This window comes from Anas acuta, chromosome 3 (genome assembly GCF_963932015.1).
Source record: "Anas acuta chromosome 3, bAnaAcu1.1, whole genome shotgun sequence".
NCBI lineage: Eukaryota > Metazoa > Chordata > Aves > Anseriformes > Anatidae > Anas > Anas acuta.
In genome coordinates this window covers 113,062,913-113,089,892 of record NC_088981.1, presented here as the reverse complement: position 1 = coordinate 113,089,892, position 26,980 = coordinate 113,062,913, and the positions used below count along the sequence as shown (strand labels likewise).

Sequence of the window (26,980 nt, the reverse complement as noted above, 5' to 3'; positions counted from 1 at the left end):
AATGCAACACTGCTATTTGGAAATATAGGAGTTATTTTAAATGCTCCACAAACTTGCTCTTCCTTTTTTTTTTTCACAACCAAATGTGATGGGAAAAAAAAAAAGGATTGAGGAACGATACACAAAATAGCGTCCAGCATGGCAATGAACAGGAGCTTCCCAGAGACCGGCCTGATGTTTCTGCAGGGCACTCCCCAGGCAGGGGCAGAACTAAAGGATCTATTCCTACAACATGCATTTGGCCAGCCGGCTGGAAAGCCTCCTTCCCGTGTTTCGGGGATGTGGCATCTGCAACTGGAGGGCTTCCAATGTGGAGCGCTCAGAAAAGCTGTCGTGGGCAATACAGTAAAATAGCAGAGCTCCTATGAAAAAAAGAAATGTAAAGTGTGGCTTTTCCTTCAAGCTCAGTCGTTGGGTGTGAAATGGAATTGAGAAGTCTCCAAAGTATATTAAATCACCCCCCTGGCATTGCCACAGGAACGGTTTATTTCATCTTGAAGGCGCCTTTGGTTTCCAGATCAGTGGAGCTAAGCAGGAGGAATGTGCGTCACTTTGAGGTAAACAGGGATGTGAGCTGGTTAAAAACAGAAAAGGCAACGCAGCAAAATTCTGTGCCCCTGACATTTGTCAGCCGCTTCTGAACCGCGAATGCTGCTTCCATGAAGCTCTGGGGCAGATCTCAGCTCCGTACCTTTTGTTGTGCTGATGAATTGGAAGCAGGACATGCATTTGTGTAGCTCGCTTGGTTTTCAAGAGGCAAGTCTGCCTCGTTTTGCTCACCGGGAGGCTGGCGGTGCTGCTGCAGTGCTATCACTCCTGGCTGGACCGTCCTTCTGCAGGAGGACTGGTGGCGAGGGATTCTCTTACTGCCTCCGTCCCAGCATGAGGTGGAGCTATCAGGCTTCTTCCAGCTTGACATTTCCTTTTCCAACCTTACTGGTTCTATGATTCTCTTTCTTTTTTTTTTTTCTTTTTTTTTCTTTTTTTTTTCTTTCACGGCCATCTTTTGTGAGGTGATGAATTACCAATGCCTACCCCACATTATGTAACGGCTGCTACATTTTCTCCAAGCCTCTTTCTGGAGCAAGGCGCTGAATCTGCAAGCAGACAACCTTTTATCTACTATTTTTGCTGTTAGAAGCTAGCATGTAAGGACGGCAAAACCCTGGAGATGCAGCCTTCAGCATCTACAGGATCTGTGTAGATGCAGCCAAAACAGCACTGACCTAGGTCTAACACGGCAGAATGCCTGAGCCACAGACCAGGGCGTGCTTTAAGGCTACGTGTGTGCTGGCTAGCATCAATTCTCTGCACTAGGTCACTCGTTATCAGGTCTGGAACACAAAATGTGCATCTTTCTAACCACATAGTAGGACTGAAAGGTATTGAGAACCCCTTTAACATTAGCAGGATGGCAATAGTACAAGCAAATCAGTTTTGTTTTTAAGCAGAGAGAGCAAAATTTAATGTTTGTCATTGTTTTTTTGTTTGCTTGTTAGGGCTTTTATATTTTCTAACCTGTATTGTTTAATTTCATCTTTGGCTCACAATTTACCTGCCCTTACCAGAAAGCTAACCACAGAACAAGCTGCCTGAACTGGAGTAGGAAACTCGTGGAGTAGGAAACTCAGGCAGCACAGAAGGGGTGGCGGTGTGGCTCTCTATATTAGAGAGTCTTTCGATGTTGTAGAACTCGAGGCTAGGAATGACAAGATCGAGTCCCTTTGGGTTAGGATCGGCAGGGACAACAAGGCTAGTGTCCTGGTCGGGGTCTGCTATAGACCGCCGAACCAGGATGAGGAGACGGATGAGGAGTTCTACAGGCAGCTGACAGAAGTTGCGAAATCGTCAGCGCTTGTACTCGTGGGGGACTTCAACTTCCCTGACATATCCTGGAAGCACAACACAGCCCAGAGGAAGCAGTCTAGGAGGTTTCTGGAGAAAGTGGAAGATAGCTTCCTGACGCAGCTGATTAGTGAACCTACCAGGGGTGGTGCCCTGCTAGACCTTCTCTTCACAAACAGAGAAGGACTGGTGGAGGATGTGATTGTCGGGAACAGTCTTGGGCAGAGTGACCACGAAATGGTGGAGTTCACTATCCTTGGCGGGGCCAGGAAGGGAACCAGTAAAACCACTGTATTGGACTTTCGGAGGGCTGACTTTGGGCTGCTCAGGACACTAGTTGGTGGAGTCCCATGGGAGGCGGTTCTGAAGGGCAGAGGGGTCCAGGAAGGCTGGGCGCTCTTTAAGAGGCAAATCCTAATGGCGCAGGAGCGGTCTATTCCCATGCGCCCAAAGATGAGCCAGCGGGGAAGAAGACCAGCCTGGCTCAACAGAGAATTGTGGCTTGAGCTTAGGAGAAAAAAGAGGGTTTATAATCTTTGGAAAAAAGGGCAGGCCACTGAGGAGGACTATAAGGATGTAGCGAGGCTGTGCAGGGACAAGATTAGGAAGGCCAAAGCTCGTCTGGAGCTCAATCTGGCTACTGCCGTTAAAGATAATAAAAAACGCTTTTATAAATACATCAACACAAAAAGGAGGACTAGGGAGAATCTCCATCCTTTACTGGATGCAGGGGGAAACTTAGTTACAAGAGATGAGGAAAAGGCGGAGGTGCTCAATGCCTTCTTTGCCTCAGTCTTTAGCGGCAAAACCGGTTGCTCTCTGGATACCCAGTACCCAGAACTGGTGGAAGGGGACGGGGAGCAGGATGTGGCCCTCACCATCCACGAAGAACTGGTTGGTGACCTGCTACGGCACTTGGATGTCCACAAATCGATGGGGCCGGATGGGATCCACCCAAGGGTACTGAGAGAACTGGCAGAGGAGCTGGCCAAGCCCCTATCCATCATTTATCAGCAGTCCTGGCTATCGGGGGAGGTCCCAGCTGACTGGCGGCTAGCAAATGTGACGCCCATCTACAAGAAGGGCCGGAGGGCAGACCCGGGGAACTACAGGCCGGTCAGTTTGACCTCAGTACCAGGGAAGCTCATGGAGCAGATCCTCTTGGGAGTCATCATGCGGCACTTGAAGGGCAAGCAGGCGATCAGGCCCAGCCAGCATGGGTTTATGGAAGGCAGGTCCTGCTTGACGAACCTGATCTCCTTCTACGACAAAGTGACGCGCTGGGTGGACGAGGGAAAGGCTGTGGATGTGGTCTACCTTGACTTCAGCAAGGCTTTTGACACCGTCTCCCACAGCATTCTCCTCAAGAAACTGGCTGCTCTTGGCTTGGACTGGCGCACGCTTCGTTGGGTTAGAAACTGGCTGGATAGCCGGGCCCAAAGAGTTGTGGTGAATGGAGCCAAGTCCAGTTGGAGGCCAGTCACTAGTGGCGTCCCCCAGGGCTCGGTGCTGGGGCCGGTCCTCTTTAACATCTTCATCGATGATCTGGATGACGGCATTGAGTGCACCCTCAGTAAGTTTGCAGATGACACCAAGCTAGGTGCGTGTGTCGATCTGCTCGAGGGTAGGAAGGCTCTGCAGGAGGATCTGGATAGGCTGCACCGATGGGCTGAGGTCAACTGTATGAAGTTCAACAAGGCCAAGTGCCGGGTCCTGCACCTGGGGCGCAATAACCCCAAGCAGAGGTACAGGCTGGGAGAGGAATGGTTGGAGAGCTGCCAGGCAGAGAAGGACCTGGGAGTGATGGTGGACAGTCGGCTGAATATGAGCCAGCAGTGTGCTCTGGTGGCCAAGAAGGCCAACGGCATCCTGGCTTGTATCAGAAACACTGTGACCAGCAGGGCTAGGGAGGTGATCGTCCCCCTGTACTCGGCTCTGGTGAGGCCGCACCTCGAGTACTGTGTTCAGTTTTGGGCCCCTCGCTACAAGAAGGACATCGAGGTGCTTGAGCGGGTCCAAAGAAGGGCGACGAAGCTGGTGAGGGGCCTGGAGAGCAAGTCCTACGAGGAGCGGCTGAAGGAGCTGGGCTTGTTCAGCCTAGAGAAGAGGAGGCTCAGGGGTGACCTTATTGCTCTGTATAAGTACATTAAAGGAGGCTGTAGCGAGGTGGGGGTTGGCCTGTTCTCCCATGTGCCTGGTGACAGGACGAGGGGGAATGGGCTAAAGTTACGCCAGGGGAGTTTTAGGTTAGATGTTAGGAAGAATTTCTTTACTGAAAGGGTTGTGAGGCATTGGAACGGGCTGCCCAGGGAGGTGGTGGAGTCACCATCCCTGGAAGTCTTCAAAAGACGTTTAGATGTAGAGCTTAGGGATATGGTTTAGTGGGGACTGTTAGTTTTAGGTCAGAGGTCGGACTCGATGATCTTGAGGTCTCTTCCAACCTAGAAAATTCTGTGATTCTGTGATTCTGTGTGTTGGTTTGTTGATGTACCGAGACAGTTGTGCAATTTCAAAAGATTTAAAATAAATGAAAACAAATAAACGAGGGGGAAAAAAAGGCACAAAGAAACCCAACCTCTTTTTATGCTTGAATTCTCTAATCTAAATGTGGTTTTCTATTTAGGAAGCGCTGAGCAGAATGGTGCACTGAGTTCCGAGGTGAGAAATACAACAAAACAGCAGGGTGACCAGGCAGTCATTGCAGAGTACTTTGTAATTTCGGTTCCCTGGCAAAATACCCAGTCTGCCCTGTTTTTTTTCCCCTTCCTTTCAAAATTTCTCACATGTAGAAACCTTCCCATCTAAAACGTACCCTGGTGAACGACAGCTGGAAGGGCACATTTCACAATGGATGGGGAGAACCTGTGCCTTGAGGTGATCGCTGAGTGATTAATTGATATTTTAGTCTCCTGCCATTTCTTAAAGGCATGAGGATGAGACCATGGGAGCTCTTTATTGATCATCATCATAACTGATTTAAACTATTTCTGCCCTTTCCATCACTCCTGCAATTTAACTGAGAATCAGAAGTGCTTTCTCATACCCACTTCCAATGCTGCCTGGCAAATTTTACATTTTTAGAACTAGAAAATGTGATAGTTTTGATTAGGCTGCTGCTTACACTGGCTACTTTCATGTAACAGATTTATACACTTTCACTTGAGTTACCTCAAACTGCCTGTTTGCCTTCTGTGACTCGTGAAATAATTGTTAAAAGCTCCTGAGGTGAACTGAATTCTTCCAAGTTCTGTTTAGACACATTTTTAGAAATGAGCCCCTTTTTGATGGACTTCTGGAATTAGAGAAATGCGTATTGCTGTCCCGTCATCTTTTCTTCCTATCCTTTTCATGACAGTAATTAGCCTTTTTAATACTTCTGGGCCAGTAGTACTTCCAAATTTTACTGGTCTAAATGCTAAAGAGCCTCTTGAATTTGAGCCTAAAGCTCTTAATAGGCAGTCTGTTTCATACCAACACTGTTGGTTATTTTAATGCAGATAATTCCCATCCTTTCACAATATTTCCTAACTTCTTACACTTAGATGTAGCTGGAGATACTCTGCTTTGTACCCCAAGCAGAGGTCATCCACCTTTGCCTCCCGCTTTGGGCTCACCACTTTTCTGGCCATCCTTGCAGCCCCCTTCTTGTTGCTTTCCCAACCTGCCTTCACCTTTCATGATCTCGGATGACAAGAGCCATCCACATCCAGACTAGCTCGTTAGGGTACCCTTTAAGTGGCACTGACACATCGCAATCTTGAAATTACTTCCTAATGATATTTCCTAGCATCTCATATGTATATATATATTTATATATATATATGTGTGTGTACACACAGAAGTGTGCCACTTCAGTGACTTTCCATCCCTTTAGGATTAAGCTACCAGCCCATCCTCATTGCTGTAAACTGGGAACTTTCCATTGATTTTTCAATTTCAATTTTTCTTTTCTTTCAATTTTCAATCAATGCTTGACTTTGAAGAGCGCAGCCTCCGTATGTTCTGCCAATTTTCATCTTTCATCCGGTGCTCCGTGAGAGCTCTGTGGTGTTACAACCTGTGTGGCTGCACTGAAACAGAAGACATTGGGCTCCGAGATAGGAGTTTTTCTTCTAAGAAAGCTTATATCAAACGCAGAACTCATTTCAGGAAAAAAACTATTTCGTAACTGTAAATTATGTCTTGGTTGTTGCATACAATTAGTTACTTGGATTCTCTTTTATATAAATGAACAGAAAAATGGAAATTGAAAAAACGTTTGCTTTGTTTGCCTACAAAACTCCAGGAAAAAGGATTAGGCTGAAGTTTTAAATCACAACCATCTCCTAAATCAAATGTGTAACAAGGGTGATAATGCGCGTAAACATGCTGAAGAATAAAACGTAATTTGTGTTGCAGCTCTAGGGCTCGAATCCAGCGCTCACTGACGGCTGTGGAAAGACTTCCATTGATTTGAATTAGGCTTTGGCTTTTGTCCTGAGCGAGCACAATAGCAGCGGAGCTATTCATGGACGAAGTGTTTGGAAATAAATCACAGGGACACAGCACTGGAAGGAACTTGCCTCGGCACAGCCCCATTCACTTGCTAATTCAGGCAGCCTTGGTTTGCAGTGCTTGTGTGGATACTTTCTCGTGGTCCCTTGCATGAACTGACCGAACGCCATCCTCAAAAAGCCTTTCGCCACTGCTACTGTAATTGGAAGGCTGTTTCTGAGTCATTACTCCCTTTGCCTAACTTCCAGACTAAACCTATTCATGGCAATTGTTTCCGCTTGTTTTCTGCCAACACAGCCCTCCGGTTTCAATAGCTTTTTCTTTACTCTGCACCGTTCTGGTAAATTACGGATGGCAGTCATGTCTCCTCTCCAGCTTGACTTTGCTAAATAAACTAAGCATTTTAATTTCTTACTCGGTAAGTTGTTCATTCCTTTTATCTTGGTAGCCGTTACGGGAACCTGTTCCCATTTGCCTTAATCTTTGTGGGATGCAGGCAGCAAAGCCTGTAACCTTAATGAGGTGTAATGGGGCTTTATATAAACTTGTTAATGCTTCCCTTGCTTTGCTGGAAATACTTTTCCAGATGCATCCAGTGCTTTGTTTGCTTCCTCATGGCTGCATTTCACCAGTTGCTTCTGTTGTATGCCTTGCAGGCTCAAGTTCCCCCGGCAGGCTCCTGTTTAGTAGCAGCCATAGGTTTGAGTCCATGGGTGCACAACTTTGCCCTCATGCTCTGGGACTTGGAGCTTGGGCATCACTGGAGGAAGAAGGGGTCTTCTTCCTTGGATGGTGCTCTGCTCATCCTCACATCAGTTGTCATAAATCCCAGAATCATTCAGGTTGGAGAAGCCCTCCAAGATCACCTGCTCCAACCACCTCCCCTACCACCAGTGTCACCACTGAACCCTGTCCCCAAGCACCACGTCCAACCTCTCATTGAACACCCCCAGGGATGGTGACTCCACCACCTCCCTGGGCAACCTGTCCCAGTGCCTGACTGCTCTTTCTGAGCAGAAATGTCTCCTCATTTCCAACCTATCCCTGGCACAACTTGAGGCCATTCCCTCTAGTCCTATCACTAGTTACCTGCGAGAAGAGGCTGACCCCCAGCTCACTGGTAATCAGCAGCTGTCCTACATCATGCTAATTTTGTTAATAATAATAATAATAATAATAATAATAATAATAATAATAATAATAATAATAATAATAATAAAAAGCCCAGGAACTTCTAAGGATGCTGAGTGATGGGATACAGGAGCCAAGGTGAGGTTGCAGATGCAGTATGGGGAAGGGCAGCCAGTGCTGATGAGGGGGCACAGAGTCCCCAGGGGAGTGGATGAGAACTGCAGTGCTGGTCAAATGAACAGCACTGAAATTTGTCAGAGCATTAATTGGGTCCCCCAGAGACGTACTTTGGATGGATGAAGATTGCCAGGATCCAGGAAATAAACGCACAGCTTCATGACTTTCTGCATTTTGACTTACTTTCTACTCTAAGATAAGCAACGCTACAGCCTAACCTCAGACATTTCTCTCTGATTTTTCAGAAATTTAAAAAGTATTCGGAAAGTTTAGAGACTTAAAAGCATTTTAAAAATCCTGAATCATAAAAGTGCTTTAAAAGCCCTGAATTGACATGATTGAGTCCTAAATTATTTATCCAAAAGACTTGAAGGGGGAGAGAATTTGCTAAAGGTCTTTAAGATGTATAAGATCCATTCTCTTACAGACCAGAGTGGCTCTGAAGGACTTTTACCCAGCTAAGTGCATTCAGCAGCTACCAGAAGTCACAGGCCAGAGCAATGAAGGCATGAAGCTCTTGCTGGGAATTAATATCCAGCAGGGAGGAGCTGGGCCGGCTCAAGATGCAGCTGAGGGCCATTAGCTGCAGCTGGTGATTAATGACCTTTGCTGAGGTCATTATGATAATCAGCCAAAAACGCAGCAAAAGCGAGCTGTGTGGATCCCTTTGGCTGGTGCAGTGGCTGTGCTTGGTGTTGGGATGAGCTGGAGGCTGGTTCCCTTCCCTGCTGTCCCGCATCCTTAGGGGATGTGCTGTCCCCTAAGGGCTGGACCCCATGGGCTTTTTATGTGCTGTGCAAGAAGAAGGCAGGCGTGAGACTGGCCAGGGTGAAAAACCAGGAATCTTTTTCCTACTAAACAGCCAGCTGCAACAGGTAGTTACATCCCAAGTACTCAATATTATCAGTTAACTCTACATGTACGTCCCTCTGCTGTCCTGTTGCCTCCCTCCTCAGCCCTTTTTGCTCAGGTCCCTGCAGGCTGCACGGACGGCATCCCAACCCGGCCAGGGCTGTGGGGACTGCTGTGTTTGGCTGACCTTTAGCCGAATTCCAACCTGAGGCAGACGTCTGCTTGGGAAAATTAAATTGTGCAAAAAATGTTAAAAAAAAAAAAAAAGTCTTAAAAAAAAAAAATCAAACAAAGGTGTAAAATATTGACAATTTAAATGCTGGGTGCTGTGACTAGACCCGCTTGTGCAAACCCATCAGCTTCCTGCTGTTTGTGGGATTGCTGTGTGCCTTTCCTCGCCCCCGACCAAACCACTGAGCTCTCTTCTCTTCTTTTTTTTTTCCCCTTCAAAGTATCCCCCGTGGTGAGAGGAAGAGGTGAGCGAGGTCAGGCGAAATGAAATGAAAATCATGAAAGCTTAATAGACCATGGGGAGGTTCTTCTGAAAGGCTGCCAGGGACGGAATATCAGTTATGGGGAAGAAGACCACAGAGCTGGCAGGGAATGAAAGGAAGCGTGGAACATGCGCACCGAGGTTTCGTGTTCTTTGCCACGCAACTGGTTCGTTCTCCAGTTAACTCTTTCACAAGCCTCTGGTGCTGGCAGGACGCAGATCTGCTCATGGCCCCCTGCTGCCTGTGGTTCTTTGGGGTACATTTTTCAAAGAAGTTTTGTACTCTTTGTCATGTAGCAGATGAGGACTGAAGTATTGATCAGATTACACAAATTGAGTTTTCTGTTTCTTCTTCTGCAGCCTTTACCCGTTAGCCACTCTGAGAGATAAGAAATTATTTTCCTCCATGAGAAGTCACCTAAATACGTAAGAAAGTGCTTACTTGCGGATATATCAGAGCACACGTGAGGTTATTTCCCACCTGACATAATAGCCTTCAGTGGATGAAATATATCAAACAGGTTTTTTTGCTGGATAAAATGCTCCTAGTAAAAGAGCATGTTCTAGTTGATTCCCCATCTTCTAAGACTTCAAGTCTTGACTGCAGATGTTAAAATGCTAGGACTTCACGTGGTTCTCGCTGGATGGCAGCCTCAGGTCTGAGGAAGCACAAATGTTAGACTCCGTAATAACCACTCCTTTTTGGTCTTAACATTTATGAATGTTTGCTTGTGTGCATGAAAAGACCCGTGCAGGTATCAGAGTTAAGGTCATCAGGTTCATTTGATGATGTGACATTAGTCGGTGTGCCCGTAGCTTACAGAGAAAACAGAGGGAATCTGATTCTCCAGGGGTGCTACTGTACCTTGAATTCCTGCTGATTTCCAGATCCAGAGATTTGGTATTTCTCAGACCTCTCTCACAGTGTTAAAATATCCTTATTTGCGTCACGTGCTTTTGGACATGCTGTTCTGTAGCGCAACATTTTTAAGCCTGAAATTTGTCTTTGGGCCAGGTCACTGTTTCCAGCCATCGAATCATTTTTTCCTGCTGCTACGCTGACTCTCAAGGACTAGGTCTATATCTGCTCTAAGCATCTAAATGACAAAACACCCAGAAAAAAACACAATATGCAATGCAAAGCGAGACCACAGTGCTGATTTGAATGTAGCCCTCAGTTCCAGCAGGCCTGGCTGTGTCTGCTGACTCCGTTGTCATTCTGCACAGTGTTTGCTTTTGTACAGATGAGATCAGTCGTCTGGTATTCTCAGCCTTCTGCCCTTTTCAGCCTCATTTCATGAAGCGCTATGCCATCACTGTCTTGCTCAACTTTTATGAGAAGTTCAATAGCCGGTGGGTTCTCAATTTGAAAACTGCTTCCCTCAAACATTTTCCAGAGGTCAGCACTTTTCAGCCCGATGCTTTTCCCTAACTTATTTTCGCAGAGCCCTTATTCACCCGTGGACAGCCACCCCCAAGGCTGAAACCTGCTGATTAAACCGTCATCCCCAAGTTCCAGATCGTGTTTGAACAGACTGACGTGACAGAACACCAAATTAATCTTCACTGTTGTTTCTTTTTCATTTGCAGGAGAAATTTGAAGGCTTGTTCCGTGCCTACGATGACTGTGTGACATTCCAGCTGTTTAAGAGCTTCAGACGCGTGCGGATAAATTTCAGTAGTCCCAAATCAGCCGCTCGTGCCAGGATAGAGCTGCACGAAACACAGTTCAGAGGGAAGAAGTTAAAGTTGTATTTCGCACAGGTAATGAAATCTCATATCTACTTCTGTGTTAGTGCATAGCTTTTATAGAAATATTGTACAATAAAGCTGAATATAAGCAATAAAAGTTTTTCCCTTGCCCAATATTGGTGCTAAAAGATTACTCAAACATCCTTCTGTTGCGTGAGCTGTACTTGCCCTGCGGGTCTACAGTTAATTTAAAGGACCACTTGGGACCCAGGTTGCTTATTCAACACACAAGTTACATAGCTTAGAACTGATTTACAACATCTGGTATTTGCTGTGGGTAACTTTCTAGCCATAAAAGAAAAAAAATAAAAGGCAGTAAAGTATGTAAGGTCATAAAAGAAGTAGGGCTGAATTATCTGGCTGCAGCCCTGAGCCACCGTTAGGCTTTCTCCAACCATTTTTTCCCTAACTAAATAGATGCATGAATTTTCTAAAAGTAGAACTTACTAATTTCAAGATAGTAGGGAGGAGAATGCCCCCAGCTTGGGGGAGATAAGTGATCATATCCATCACTTTCTACTTGAAAGTAGAAAATGAATGTCTGATTCTTCTTGACCAAGGGAGAGAGTATTTGGATCTCCCAGCCAGGAACTAGAAAGATGAGGGAGCTTGAGAGCCCTGACCACCACATCTTCTAATCGTATTTTAATAAATAGCCGTGGTCAGTGTGGCTTGTGGGATACTCACCAGTGCCTATAAGTAATGGGAGCATGCTTTAAGCTGCCAGATAGAGGCCTTAGGTTAAGGGCAGGCTCATTTGAAGATCTTAATTAAGCGAAGAGGCTGTTAAATTTTGAGTCTCTACAGCTGGGGCAGGATAGGAGCTGCTTTGAGCCTAGGCAGAAGCAGAACCTTCTCAGGAAGATGGGAAACTGCAGCAGTGAAAACCCCAATATGCTTAACGGGTTAGATGGTTCAGAAGATTTTACAGCTGGATTTTGGTGTTGAAAATCTACCTCAATCCCATTTTAAAGGCCATTAACTCCTAGATCTGGCTCAGATGATTTTTTTTTTTTTAAAGGTTTTAAAACCTGCTGGTAAGCAGACTGGGGCGTCATTTCACTCTAGTTGAACAGTCAAGAGATTAACAGGAAATTTGAGATAACCCAAGAAAAAGAACAACTTGCATAACAATGATTCTTCTCCATATCCAAGCTGCTTTCATGCAAAACCATTTAGGTATCTGCACCATGTTCTCCAGTGCACGCAATCTTAAAAGAGCTTACTAGTTGTGTCCAGGGAATGAGTTTGTGGAAGCAGCACAGTGTCTGGAGCAGTGTGTGTTTGTATGGCCCTGAGCCAGAATGAATCAGCACTTCCAGACCTAGAAATTCTGGGGAACGTGAAGGGGAGAGACCCAAACTGGGCTTTTGCAGAATCCATTCAGAAATAGCAGGGTGTTTATCTTGAACTTGCTTTCATGCAAATGCAGTTCATTGCTTCTGGGCCCGAGTTGGTTTTAAACTTGCTCAGGTATGCCTGTAGCTGTGCTATAATTCGTGTATGCTGAGGTTTCTTTAATAGAAAAAAAAAAAAGAGCAAGAATTAAACTAGGGAAGTTAAGGTAGAAATAAAATGAGTATAATTAGTTGCAAATGACTAAGGAACATGATAGATTCCTTTATCACATCAACTAAAGAAACCAAATAGAAAAGTTTCCGAAACTTCTGCCTTTTTGTAAGAATTACTGGTTTCTAATCTGATGCCTGCTCTTTAGGACTGTAGGCAAGTAGATCAAACAATACCATTTTAGCCTCAGAAGTCTGTTACCGTGCAACTGTGGGTACCAAAGCTTTGCTCTTATTCTCAGAGAACATACACGATTGGCACAAACATTGTAGCTTTGCTCATGTAGCAGCCCCCCGCAGCATATTTACTGTAGAGGAACCATCTGTAAGGTTGAGGGGAAAATTCATCTGCAGGCCTTGTCTGCTGAGACTGATGCTGAAACCCTGCCTGGGTGGCATTTGGTATTAGAAGTGCATGATTTGAGTAATCATTCCATTTCCCCATCACAAACTAAACAGTGTATTTGTTATGCTTTAAAGATTCAGACCTCTGAGACAGATGGAGACAAGCTTCATTTGGCTCCGCCACAGCCTGCAAAACAGTTTCTCATCTCGCCTCCAGCCTCCCCACCTGTAGGGTGGCAGCCAATCGATGATGCAACACCTGTCATCAACTACGACCTCCTTTATGCAGTTTCTAAGCTAGGACCAGGTAAGCCTGTGGTCCTTGTGTGAAAAAAATGTTGGGCAAAACCAAATGAGAAATTGCAGCGTGGAGGATAACTCGAGGGGGCTGGGGTAAAGCCTGTAAACTGGATTACAGCTTTGGATTTAAGTTGACGCAGACCAACTGGTTCTCTGCTTGAAAATGAGCTTTACTTTAGGTACATACATAATTATATCTTATCTGCAGCTTGTAAGTGTTGTTTGCGTAGCAGATCAAACTTGCTTGCACAATTTATTCTAGTGCTTGCTCTTCTGTTTCGCTGAGACAACTGATGGTTTGTGTAGGGACTGGACAAATGCTTGTCCATGAGTAGAGTGTCTGCTTTAAATCACACCTGCTCCGTATGGCGTTTCAAGATGTGGAATACTTCATCAAGTGTTTAAGCATCACTGCATCACCAACAGAGTGGAGAATCTCTCATGGTAACAAGTCTGTAGAGAGAGGACTGCCACTCCCCAGCCCCAGCAGGATTGCTCTGTTGGGACTGTTTCCTCTTGAGGATGGTGTGCAGAAGGCACGGGATAAGTTGTAGCATCCATCAAAGAATGGATATAAACGGATAATGCAGAGAGACTTTGTTCTGTCTTCTGCTTATGCCAGGAACTGAAGCTAGCTGGGATTTCTGAGGCAGTGCTTCCCCTCAGAAAATGCTTATCTGATGAAACCAACGCTTTTCATTGGAGAGGATTACTTTTGATTTAGTTGTCATCTTTACAAAAAGTTCTCATTGAATGCTGTTAAAGCATCCCTTTTAAAATGTTCAAAAGGGAAAACGTCCCCGTTTCAGGCCCGAGTTAGAAATCAGTCTAATTTACATTCATAACCTGTAAGGAAAAAATGGCATGTTAAATCACCTTCATACTGAAACAAATACTTTAGATCCCACCTAATAACAGTTGTGGGGGTCAGCTCATGAAAAATAGAGTTTATTTTTGAAATTCTTGGGGGATATGAGGATTGGTTTCTCTCCAGCTGTATTAAAGATGCTGTGTTCATGTTTTGAGAGTAGCTGCCAGCTGCAGACATCTCATCATCTGGGCATTTGTGTGACTGCACCCACCAACAGAATGCATAGGGTGCAGGAAGATGCTTCCTGATTCAGGAGGTTTGCAGGATCTTCTTGTATCTTTTCCTGATGGGATCTCTCACGGGGGCAGAATAGGAGATTCCTGTATTTTATTTATTCCCCTTCAGCAGGAAAGCCGGTAGAAAAAGACTGTCAGGTCTAACTCTTTGTACTACATTGCAGATTATTGCTTCCAGAATTGATGCTTTGCTTCTAAACTGCTGAATAAAAGGAAAACAAAAAACTCCTTTTTTTCCTTTGATGCAGCGGTGTTATAAATGGAAACATGTAAACGAATTCCCTAGCTAGCTGGGTAATAAATCAATTGCTGTTCTAGAGCAGTGGAATGTGAAATATCACTCATTGTTCCACACCCTGGGACAGCTTTGCGTGAAGGTCATATTCGCCCTTATTTAAGGAGCCTGCAGGGAGCGATATGAAAAGTCATTGTGTGCTCTCTTCTTTCTATTTTTAGCACTTGTTAGAGAGATCAATTTTAGTTAACTGCAGTGGCGGCTTTAAAATAGTGTTGCAGTTCTCAGTCGTGCATTTGCTATGTTTAGAATTTCATTGAAAAACAAACGCCGCCAAAGCTCATTTCTCTGTATCACAGCAGTACAACATGCTGCTAGACATCAGCTAACACCATTAACCTTAGGTAAGTTCATTCTTTTCATTCAAACAACGCAATAAAAAATATAAGTGTGGCTTAACTACCCAAAAAAAATTGCTCATTGGCACAGTTGTGTGCGTAAGGCAGAATGCTGGAGCCTCAGTTCTGCGTCTGTAATTTGTGAGGAATTTTTAAAACACGCTGATCTGGTAAAATTAATATCTGAGGACTGGCGAAAAGCAGTTAAGCATCTAAGTAGTGAACAGATTTTTATGTGCCCTCAGCACAAGGTGATTTTTACTCTCCTGCATTGCTGGGAAGGTAAGACACACTGCTGGGACACGGAGCTGTACATCCTTACCTATTCCACGAGTACAGGTCATCCCCTTCCACAGTGCCTGGCCATAACCACCCTAGCCACTTGATCTATCCCTCGGTACAAGCCTGGGAAATCCACTCCAGAGTAAAACAACCAGGCAAGAATTAGTTAACAGCTTTGCAGAGTGCTGTTCTTTTCCTAGCTGTTTTTTGCAGGTGTCTCTTTGCAGCCTCGTGGCTGCAGCAAGGACTGTCTAGCACCTCCACGGTCTAATGGCAAGGATTTATTTTTCCTGTGCATCAAGAAAGCTTGATGTTGGTCCTCCTGCGTTAAACTGAGTTCAGTGAGGGTGGACTTAGGGAGGATCTTGGGATCTTAGGGAGGACCTTGGGGTGTTTATTTACTTTCTGGTTGATTGGTGTAGATTTTCACTTTCTGCACGTGTAGAGATTGAGCTTCAAGCGAGATACAAGCAGAGCAAACAGCTCGGTCACTGAGCCAGGAACCTCTGCCTGCTTCTGACTGCTAGCCTGCCATTTCTTCAGTACACTGCAAACAGAGAAGTGTGATCATTAATCTTCCTGATGAAAACCACGTCCGCTGTTGCGAGAACTTCCAGTAGGGGAACAACGATGAAGATGCAGAGCGATGGCACTGACCTGGGGTGGCAGATTGGCCCTTCACCTCGTGCTGTGTCTGTGCCTGGCCTGCTTTTGACCTGGCTCTTCCCTGCACTTACCAACCACCAATTTTTTTCTAATCTTGGCCCTCATGTGTTTTTTTTACAAGGTCTTAGCTGCTTCCCACTGTGAAACACAGGAAATAATTTTACATGAGAAATATTTGCAAGAGGGGAAACAGCTCTGCAGCTCTGTGCATACTACTTGTGCATACCTACCCGCCTCCCTACCCCCTCCCGACATGCGTATTTCTTCTTTCCTTCCCCATTACTGCTTTTTGGTCTCTTTCAAACCTGTTACCCCAAATTCTCCACAACCTTTTCCTCCCTACAGCTCGCCTTCACAGCTTCAAGCCCTGTTCAAAGGACACTGCAGGCCAGCAGCCCTTACAGACAGGCTGGTGCCAGGTTTGGTTCTTTCCACATCTCCCAGTCCTCCACCTTTGCACCTCCTAAATGCCCTCGAGCTACCCTCCAGGTGATGTAAAATACCTTTCATGCTCTGAAAGCATCATTCTGGGTGTGTTCTGAAGAGCTACAGGCAATGGCTTCTGCCCTGCTCACAAGGGATAAACAAGTTTACAAGTTCTATAAGCACCACCCGCTATCTGCACCATATTATTTGTAAAGCACGTGGATGGAGGGACTACAAAAAGAGTGTGTTTTTGTGCTGCTAATGACATATTTAACATGGGGTGGGCAGCTCTGAACCCATTAACCTCTGATCATGAGTCGGAATCGGGGATGAGTTAGCTGCACAATATCATTACCCGTCCTTCATTATTAATTAAGTATATGAGCGTTGTCTTTGCTGGACAGAAGAGCCTCATTAGACACGAGATGCACCGGCAATAAAAGGTCATAGTGCCGATACTCAGAGGGATAGGAAATCACCTGTCATTATTTTTTAATTCTGAAATATCATCAGTTGTTTTTGTGCTGTGCTTGTAGTCATCCTTTGTGCATTACCCAAGGCTGCGGGTTTGCTTCACGTGGTCACTGAAGGTCGTGCCAAGTGCCACGAACACAGGTAGACTCATTGTCAAAGGGAGAAATTTCCAACTCCTCTTTTTTTCTTACACCGAGCAAATAAACAGAGGAGCACCACTGCAATTTTCAAGGGGTTTTAAGGAATATTTTCAGGCAACTTAATATGATAGATGTGCCACAGCTTAATTCTTCCCTGCATCATATCCTGGAGGCAGAGTTTAGATGTTGGAGCATATTTGATAAATTTGGAGATATTTTTCTGAATAAATTTACTGGAGTTTCCATTATTATCTCAGCTCCACAAATATTTAAACAACTTATTAAGGGGTGGAGGTGGCTGAAATGCTGCGGGAGGAGAACGAGACCTCTTCCCCAAGAGTCCTTTGAGGAGTCCTCCAGGCAAGTGTGAGGAGCAGGAATGATGGGGCAAGGTAGGGCCTGAGAAAGCGAAGGATGCATAACAAACAGCATCAGACAGACAGCTGGATGAGAGCATCAGGCAGACGTTGCTGAGTCTTGACCATCTTGCTTAACCCAACTTGCTGCCCTTAGCTTGGGACAGCCCTGTAACTCAGAGGGAAGGAGTAATCTGGCTGTACCGGTTGGATTTGTATTTTTGCATTTATTACCTCAGTATTTTCCTGCAAGCAGCACGTTTAGGAACAAGGTTCAGCTGTGTAAGCGTCCCCTGCTTACTCTCGTCCTGTTCCCAGCTCAGCCACAGAAAGGTTTTCTGCATCTCGAGCCGCAGTTCTGCAGGCATGAATAACTGTGAGTAGAGAATCGAGTCTGCAGCTCGTTTATGCTCAGAAATAACTGCCTTAAAACCCCAATTTAGGAGTGCCTCACATTTTGATTCGCAAAGTGACATTAATTGCTGTTGCAGCCGCTTGTGCCGGAGGCATCCAAATATTTTCCCCTGCGCCTGCGCTTATTCCTGCTGCTCTTTCGCAGTGGTGAGGCTCCTTGCGGGAAGGGTCTGAGCGGTGAAAGGACGTGGCATTTGACCTGGGATCGTTCCCTTTTTAAGAGGGCGGTGAATCTGATTTCCTCCGCACAAGGAGAGGGCCCGGCTTTTGTGTGTGTGCAGCGCTGCGGAGCCGCTGGGAGCTGACAGTGACCAATGGAGCCCTCGGAGCCCGGCTGGCAGCATTGACGTCAGCCCATCGCTGAGAAATTAGCTGAAGCCCGCGGGGAAAATAGGCAAAGAAAAACCATATAATTTCTCATCGCAGCACAACCAAGCCATTTCTCTTTTTATATTTTAGCCTATCAGTGAGACCTGCAATGCTTTGCTCAATTTGGATTCGGAGGAGAGGCTGCCAAAAATAGAGCAGTTAAATGTCAACATTAATGGTATCACAGCGGTAAAATATTTCGCACAGCAAGATGCCTGACTTATAGCTATTATTCAGGAGCTGCCTCCTATTTTTTAGGCAAAAATGCAACGTGTTCTCTTGTCCTCTAGTCCCAAGCCAGTCAGTCTTATTTGGACTGAGAATTTTTCAGCACAAATAGCAATGATGACAGTCGGTGTGTGCTAATGCAAACCTGCAGCACCTTCCTAGCATGCATTGCTCTGCCACGAAGCTGGGGATAAATACAAGTCCAAATTAATAACACAAGCAAGCTCCAAGTGCTTTGAGGTAGGGAATGCCATCTCACTTTCATTGTACGCCACCTGGCACCATCAGTGCCTGCCTGTGATGCAGGTACTGGGAGCTGCTGTACCACAAGTACAGCTCAGCTAGATATATCAGGACCTTCCTCTGCCTGCAAAATCCTTCCTCATCACAGACTATTTTGCAGGCAATATGCAGTGGCTTTGGAGCAGCCTTATGAAAAAAATCCAAGCTGCCGGGTAAAATCCAAGCTGCGTGGTCATTGTCGCCCTATCTGAACTTGAAGCCAGCTTGTGGGGCTGGGAGATGAGATGACAAGTAGTCCCATTTATAACAGCACATTACCTGGAGTGGTTTCTAGTTGTCAGGGTCTGTCCCTTCTGAAAGAGCCGTGCATCCTGTCAGAAATGTTAGGACTTCTTTTTCCTTTACAGTCTTAATTCCTTGTCATTTAATAACCAGTACCGCTCACATGGACTGAATGCTGGCCTGAAAGTCCCGTGTCTGATCCTCATTTTCCTTTGTGTATTTATTCAGGTAACTGCACCCGTTTCCATTTTAGACATACTCAGCTTCCTCCTTGGAGTACTGGGTGCGGACTAAAAGAAGGAATGTAGGCAGTTTGAAAATCTGATTTCTAATGTTTAAGCCCTTAGCCTGGTAGTGACCATTTACAGTCTGTACTCTAATCTTATCTACAGAGACAGAATTTGTTAGAGCCCCAGGTAAGGAGCCTTGAATCTCTAAATCCATCTGGTATCTGTGTATATATTTATTTGTGGAGATCCCTTTATAGGCAGCTCCATTGGACCAAGTTTTGATGTTTCAGTCTGGAGCTGACAAGCTGCAAAATCCAGTGGACCTTCAGATGTTACTTGAGCCATTCTAGACTGAAAGAAAAAAATGTATCCCCACCCCAGCGGGTCTGACATACGGCTTCAGAGCAGATATTTGAGGTTCAGCCCTAGTCCCTCTTCTCACCCAGGAACTTCAGCGTTCTCTTTTCTCTCCATGCATTTCTTTCTAGTGCCATTGGCCACTACTACTGGTGCAAAACACCGGTGCAAACACCAGTGGTTTTTCACTTCTAACTGGTTTTCATATGCTGTGATAGTAGGTATGATGTAACCATGCCTGCCCTCACCTACGGGTAGGAGCAACCCACGAACATCTGCCCTATGTGGTTGTAGGAATCTGAAAATGCCACGATCTGTGCTGCTGCTCAAACTGTTGGCCTTTGATCTGTTTTTCTCTGCTTCCAGGAGAGAAATATGAGCTGCATGCAGGAACAGAATCCACTCCCAGCGTGGTAGTGCACGTCTGCGACAGCGACATGGAAGAAGACGAGGACCCAAAGAATTCTCCAAAGCCAAAAATCATTCAAACTCGGCGCCCTGGTCTGCCACCTCCTGTATCTAACTGAGCCTCTCCAGCAGAAGCAGCACTTCTCTCCTCCAGCACAGCTCTTGTGGTTTTCTGTTTGCTTTATTATTATTATTTTTATTTTTATTTTTGAAAGGCAGCCATCGCCTTTTGAGTACCAGGACATTAAGCTCATGGAAATCCCTTCTCAGTAATCAAGCCTATGTAACAAAAGGGCTAGGAAAAAAAAAAAAAGATCTTTGTAATATGTAACCATATCACACACCAACTGATAGGTTTGCTGGAAAGGACAAAACAAGGCTGAAGCAGGGAGGGGTTTGGTCTGAGGATTTTCCACAGCTGTAATTTGCATGCTGGAACGCCACCACCAGAGAGATTGGTCGCGGTGGGTGATTGGGCTGGTATCAGGCTTGATATTGAAACTCCCAGAATACTTGCTGCTGCCCTTCATCAAGGAGCCTGCTTCTCTGCCCTCAGTTCCCCAGCAGACCTCAGTTTGTTTTATTTTTTTCCCTTTTATCTCTTTTTTTTTTTTTAAGGGGAGAAGGCGTGAATTGTTTTTAATCCAGCAGTTTGTTGGCCTTTTGACCCTCTGTATTTTTTTTTAAGTAATATTTTCCTTGCAACCTTTTTAGAAACAGAAAAACGCCCTCTTCCACCAACAGCTGTAGAGTGAACCGGTCCTTGATGGTGGTAGGGATGCGACACCGAGCTCTCTGGGCTGAGGGGAGAGGCAGCAGCTTGCTGAAGGGTTTGGGGTCTTTCAGTCTCTCTCTGTAAGAAGGAGGGAGACAGAATATCGGTGAGGATTGTCATCTTATCTTCCATAAAGGTCTGAGTGGTACTTCTCTCTGAGTTTGAGGAAGAAAGAGAACCTGTCTGCTCATTTAAGATGGGATTCATTGCTCTCTGTCATAGCTGTAAGTTCCAGTAATGATTAAGGCTGAATGCTTTCCTAGTGGTGTGTTGAATAGCCCTGAAACGTAGTAATTACTTGTACATCCCTAACAATCAGTCCCTTTCCCTCCCCGTTTCCTGTGCTTTAAAGCCCTTCTTGAGCTGTATGCAGTTTGGGTTTGTGGATGTGAGGAGAGGTTAGCTGGTGTTCTTTTGTTTTTCTTTTCCTTTCCTTATTTTTTTCTTTTTTCTTTTTTTTTTTTTTTTTTTTTTTTTTTTTTAGGCCAAAGAAAACAGGACCATAATTACACACTTGAAATTAGACTGCATGCAATCGAGTCCCCTTTTTTCACTCTGTCCTGCATGTTTCTTTCACTTGCAATGTATACTGGGTTACAGAAATCGTTCTGTGTTTTCGTCATGGCCGACAGCAGACAGACACTGGATTCCCTGTCTGGTAGACCTTCCATGATGATTTTTTTTTTCATGTGTATTTGTCATTTTGAGAACATATTTTCTAGACATTTGAGCTCAGATTTTGCATATACTTAAGCATGCGCTTAATTTATGCACATGAGTAGTTCCACTGAAATTAATACTGCAGAAAATTGAGCATATGTGTACGATACAGTGGGATTTTTAAGCTAATTAGCTGCAGCTGTACTCCTGAAAATGACTGTAAAATGGCACAGTGAGATTCCAAGGTTTAAACTCTTTTGCAAGTTAAAATCAGCATATAAATCTTGGAAGCTCACTCTAGGATCGGAAAAGACAGCTTAGGCTCTGTAATCAAGTTTTTTCTCATAAAACCTAATGACCAGGGTTGTGAGGGAGGGTTCCTTCCCCCCCTTAGTGAGGCTACAAGCTGCGGAAAGGTCAAGTCACCCTTGTCGTGGTATTTGTTGGCTCTGCAGTACTTCCAAGAAGAAAAGTGTGTTGCTTTATCAGTGGAGACAGGAGATGCCATTCTCGATCTGCATGGGGAGGACATTTTGAGAAGTAAGGACTTTCCATTCTCCTATAGTTTGTTCTCTGACCACCACAGCCCCCTGAAATATTCCTGTTGAAGTTAGTGCTTTACTTAGCGTGTATCTATAACGTGATAACTGTTAATACTTTATGGACATCGTCGTGTGTGTGTTACACTAATAGAAGCACGTTAAATACAGCAGAGGCTGAACCAAAATGGGGCTTAAGGATCTCCATGATATCTGAGTAAAGTTGTCTTCAAGTATCTCCTTAGAGGTGTCACTTCGATTATTTTTCAGTGATGCACTTAGAGTTGATTTAAATAAATCATTTGTTACCCATTGTCCTAGGACTCGAATTTGATGTTCCTATCGAAGATACCTTCACAGGCCACCTGCGGTATTTCAGGAGTAACACCACTGTCTGGTTTGAGAACATACAGAATGCTGAACCATTGGTTTTAGACTAATATCAACAGGGAGAGTAAGATCTAAATGCTTAAGATTCTTTTGTTGCTATGTGCTGTATGACAGAAATTCTTGGCCACATCCTCAGCTGATGTCAGTGACCAGAGACCTCCAGAGTTGATGCTTTTGATTTTTTACATGTCAAAATGTCAGGGCTGAATCTAGTCCTTATATCCATCTACTCAGACTTTGGAGAGATTGGTTCTGAACTGTGGAATTTGGCCTCCAATGATGTAAAAGTACACTGCAAATAAAGCACTGGGTCTTAAATGTTCTTTCCTCAAAGTGCATTTACAGAGAGATTTAAAAACAGGTCCGATTCAATGACTGCTCTTCATAAACTACATAGCACTACCCAGGAGGGAGCAGAGCATAGCTTTATTGATTAAAGCACAGAAACAGAAAGGCAGTTACAAGCCTGAAAATGCAGAAGCCTGTTGTAATAATGATAAACATTTATATCTCACCGTTATAGTTAAATATGGTCATCGTAGATTATTCCACAGTACCTGAAAAAAAATTATGGCCCTATCCTAAAAGTAATAGCATTTGCGACTCTCCTAAGAGAACCTGGTATTTTGCTAACAGCTGTTTCTTGTCTGGTATGAAAGGCTTCCTTCAACAAAATGCTGACCATCTGGGAAAATAAACGTCCAATTTAATTCAGTAGTTCCCAGACACAGCCCCCGCTTCGGTGGGAATCTTCTTCAGTGTAGCATCCACCAGCTCAGCCCCTGTGACTTGCACTTTTCCTAGGGTGTCCACAGTGCTGAAGTACTCTCCTGTAGCAATATAAATAGGAGTGAAATCTGTGTTGTTACATTGCCGTTTGTGCACGGTGACATAGCTGACGTCCCTTTTATTGCCCTTCCCGAGCCTGGGCAGCGATGTGCTGGGGCCCTCTGCTGGGTGGCTGCTGCTGCTGGCTGGAAATGCAAGCAGGAATTACTAATGACTTCCTCAGTGCAGCTAACAGCACGGAAAGGTTTAAAATGCACGGAGAAAGGGCGGTTTGGAACCTGCTTTTTCATTTTCAGATCAGAAGGATATGGAATTTCTGTGGCCTTGATTTTTGTACGTAAGCTAATACAACGCTCCCCTTCCCAGCCCAGCTGTACGACTCACCTACACTTTGTTTTCGTCAAGAAAACACAGCAAGAGCATCCCTTCCTCAACCTTAGCAAGAATACAGGCATATTTACTGTAAAAATGTGCCCAATAGATATATTGCAGTCCATTTCTTTAACAGTTATTGGCTCTATATTGGCTTGGGGGAGGGGGGAGAGGTTGTTTTTATTCTGTTCTTTTTCCCCCCACACTCAGCAGCAGCGAAAAAGCTTTCTGCAAAAAGACTGTTCTTTGTACAGAGTAAGTGACAACCGACCTGCGAGACCTGATTGCAGTGGTACGTCTGAGCACTGTGACAAATTACGTTAGCTTTTCCCTTACGATGTACATACCATCAAAGTATTCCATTTAGTCATGTTTTGTAGGAGTGTTAAAAAGCTATTGGCTAATTAACCACTTTTACACCTGTGTAATTCAGAGCTTAGTTTCAAAAATACATGTGGCAACAGTATTTTTGTGTTCTGTTTGTGCTGGCATTTTGAAAAGCTGCACCTAAAAGATGTAAACCACGTTAAACCGACTGCGGTGATACATGCCAGTGCTCTCTTAACTGGTAGAACTGAAAATGCTGGAATGTTTGACAGAGGTCAAACTCTGTTTCAGTTGAAATTAAAAAAAAATGTGGACAAAATAACCCAGTGATTGTCAGGATATGCCAATTCCATTTTAAACTGCTGCAGTTTCACTGAGTGCTATGAACTTGCGCTGGTTTGCTGTGGGTTTGGCTGGGTGTATGCAAACAAAGACTATAGCATGGTCCCGGGTGAGAAAGCACATCTCTGGCAGACAAAGGCGCTCTTTCTGTGCTAAAGAATGATAAATACAGTGGGCATCAGTTTTTGACTAAGGAACATGGCATCCAACTAATGCCGAGGCTGTGGGAAAAGTTCTATTGGCATTAATCATTACAAAAATTGGAAACGACTCTTTGTAGTGTCTTGTGTTAATTTGTACTGGGTCTTCTAAATTATTGGAATGCAGGAGATGAGTTTGATGAGTAACTGTCTCATGAAGTCCTTCTATTTGATCTTATGACAACCTCCACTTAGTTATATAAAAATAAAGTTAAATAAAAAATCTGGGTGTCCAGCTGAAAAGACCCAGTTTCTTGAGGGATCATTATTCATGATTCTGAAAATTAGATTTCTTTAAGACATCTCGTTGGAAATGTAAGCTCTAAGCTCACTGATTCCTTTTGAAAAGACAGGCCTTAATATGTGTTTTGATTAGAACAAGTGTTAATAGCCATCTCTTTATGGAGTCTTTTAGAGATAAAAGGCACCGTAGAAGGCCTGATTATTCTTCACGTTTGAGTGACAGATGAGTTTTCCCCAACCACTGTAAGGTTCTGTATCGGATGGAGTTGAAATCTTGCATTGCCTCCGTGCTGATTGTGGCTTCTCCATCTTGCATGGCACTGGACACGACACCTGGAAATAAATTTTGAGGCTTCAGCTATAAGCAGTAGGGAGCTGTGTGGCCAAAAGGATCTCAAACTGAGCTTCGAGGAAATCATGGCTATATGCGTATGGCTTGGGTACGCACTTAATTTGTACCCACAGATAGGCAATATTTATTTCTGCTGGGCATTTGGGCATGCAAGTGATAAGGTGCAACCCAATCCTGCATGACACCGAACAATGGGAGCTGGAGGTATTTCTCCCAGCTGCAGCAGGCATGGCTCATGCCTTGACTGCTTGACAGCTGAAGCTCTGTAGACTTCATTACTGATAGTGTGGCTATTGCTGTTCCTTGTACAACCATTTATTTTATTTTATTGTTGTTCTAAAGTTAGAGTCAAAGCCAGAGAAGGGGTGAGTTCAGAATGCGTTGAAGGTCTGGAGTCCACACTACAGCTCTGTAATGGGGTCTGTAGTTACCAGCTCACCTCCTTATGAGCAGCCCAGCTTTTTCAAATGGATTCAGCAGCTCACAGGGGTCGAGTCCTTCATTATTTTACTGCCCAGCGATGAAATCTGTAGGTATAGCTACAAATAGGCTTACTGAAACAGCTTGCTTGAAGGGAAGGCAGTATCTGTCGTGGATCTGGGGGACTGGAGGCAGGTGTCTGTGGATGAGGGGAGACAAGAAAGCTATTACAGATACCCTGATCAAAGTCAGAGTGCTTTTAGATTGCCCCTCTAAGCAAGCTTTACTGAATTTTCTTTTGCTCCTTCAATGTGTACATTTTAACATGAAACATTTAGCCACTTTTTGCCTTCTATCGTGTATTAATTAGTATGAATTTAAGACCTCTGCAATTCCTCAATTCCCCTCTGCCCAAGAAATCACATTTAGTTCTGTTGTACCACAAAGCAAAACCAGGTATGGATTGAAGTCCCAGACAGACCCTCACACTCATCCTCATGCAACTCTCTTGAATAACTAATTGTGTTAGAAAAAAGATCCAAACCAAACCAAGATGTGGCTTTTCTTGTTCTAGCACATCTGGGAGGAAGTTCAGCAGTTTTCATTATTCTAGGCTCCTCTGAAAAGGAAAGACTTCTACAGTGAGCTGTGCTCTATTTTTAAATACATTTAGACTGCTGCATTCAGGGGTAAAATTACAAGGGAGGAAGTGTTGTAAAAGCTCTTTCCCACATGCCTTTTGACATGTCAGGTGTATTTGGCTTGGAGGGGAGGGGAGCTTGCACTGTTGGAGGCAGAATAGAGGCAGCAGTCCTCGTGCAAAGGCAAGAGCCCCGAACTGTCTTCACTGTAGAGATGCTCAGAAAGCATTTAAAAAACAACAACAAACAATCAAAAAAAACCACCTTAATTCATCTCTTCCCCCTTTTGTCAACTTGTTAGTTGCTACACAAAGCTTCTAGGGCTGCAGTATGAGTCACCTGTGGATCCTTTTAATGCAGGATTGGGCACTGGTGCAGTGGCTGCAAATCCTAGAATCTGGGACGTTTGTAGGTGAGATTCTTGCTAGAGTAAGGATGAAAAGTGCTGAGCAGCCTCAAAATTAATGGAAAATGAAGGCATTCAGGACCTTAGGACAGACTTCAGGATTTAAATCCATCTAATTGAGAGCTGTATTAAGAAGGGCCCATTGCTGTCCCTGAGCCAGGGGCTTCCTCACTCACCTCGGTAAGAGTATCCACCAAGCAGGATTAAAATTCTCCTATTATCACACATCAGAACAGCAGCCTTGTTTTAACAAATCATTGTAACTGATCATTAATCTTGTACGAGAAAGTTGTGTCCACATTAGTGTCAGAGAGATGTGTTCTCTTCACTGTTCGGTTAATGGAGGTGAATGTTCTGAATCCATTTTGGAGCAGAGTTTTTGTTCAGAAACTTTTGAAAGGAACGTCATCTGTAATGACGGATGGGTCCTTAAGTGTCGACTTGGCAACTTGTCCTACTGTGGGTAGCTGCAGAAATATTTCATGTATGTTGTTGTAGACCTAAAAACATTAATCATGTTCTCATTCAAGTGTCTGCATTTCTGACACAGATGTGACATATCTGTATATATTATAAATCAATACTATTTTTAACCACATATTTTGTACAAATATTCACATTAGCTCTGTACTTCAGTGAAAATCTATTATGGTATTAAACATTTTGGTGGAATTAGCAGACTCGTTGTCTATGCTTTATTTGCATTTTGTAAGTATTAAGCGGATGATTTATTTCTTGCACCCAAGACAAGTACTACTATTTCCAGGCATTCAGAACAACACCTTAAATCCCCATACACCTGTACCTTTAGCAAGTATTTCCAGCCACTGCCAAACCGTGCAGGTCACTACTGCAGCGTCCCAGCCCCCTTGATCCAAGTGATGGAAGGCCAAAATTCAAGTTGAGCTAACCGTGAATGTGAGTACAATTTTTCTACTTAAGCAGAGCAACG

The 26,980-nt window shown here is 44.4% G+C and overlaps 1 protein-coding gene across 4 annotated transcripts in view; it reads left to right on the top strand.

Annotated features, from left to right (window-relative positions):
- RCAN2 (regulator of calcineurin 2) overlaps positions 1 to 26,706 on the top strand; it is an 81,415-nt gene extending 54,709 nt beyond the window's left edge. For all 4 annotated transcript variants that reach the window (XM_068678811.1, XM_068678812.1, XM_068678810.1 and 1 more), the window contains 3 exons: positions 10,583 to 10,756; positions 12,793 to 12,964; positions 19,531 to 26,706. In XM_068678811.1, the coding sequence (XP_068534912.1) occupies positions 10,583 to 10,756; positions 12,793 to 12,964; positions 19,531 to 19,691 (507 nt within the window). In that variant the 3' untranslated portion in view covers positions 19,692 to 26,706. The remainder of the gene's footprint in view (positions 1 to 10,582; positions 10,757 to 12,792; positions 12,965 to 19,530) is intronic.
- Positions 26,707 to 26,980: the final 274 nt, after the last annotated feature.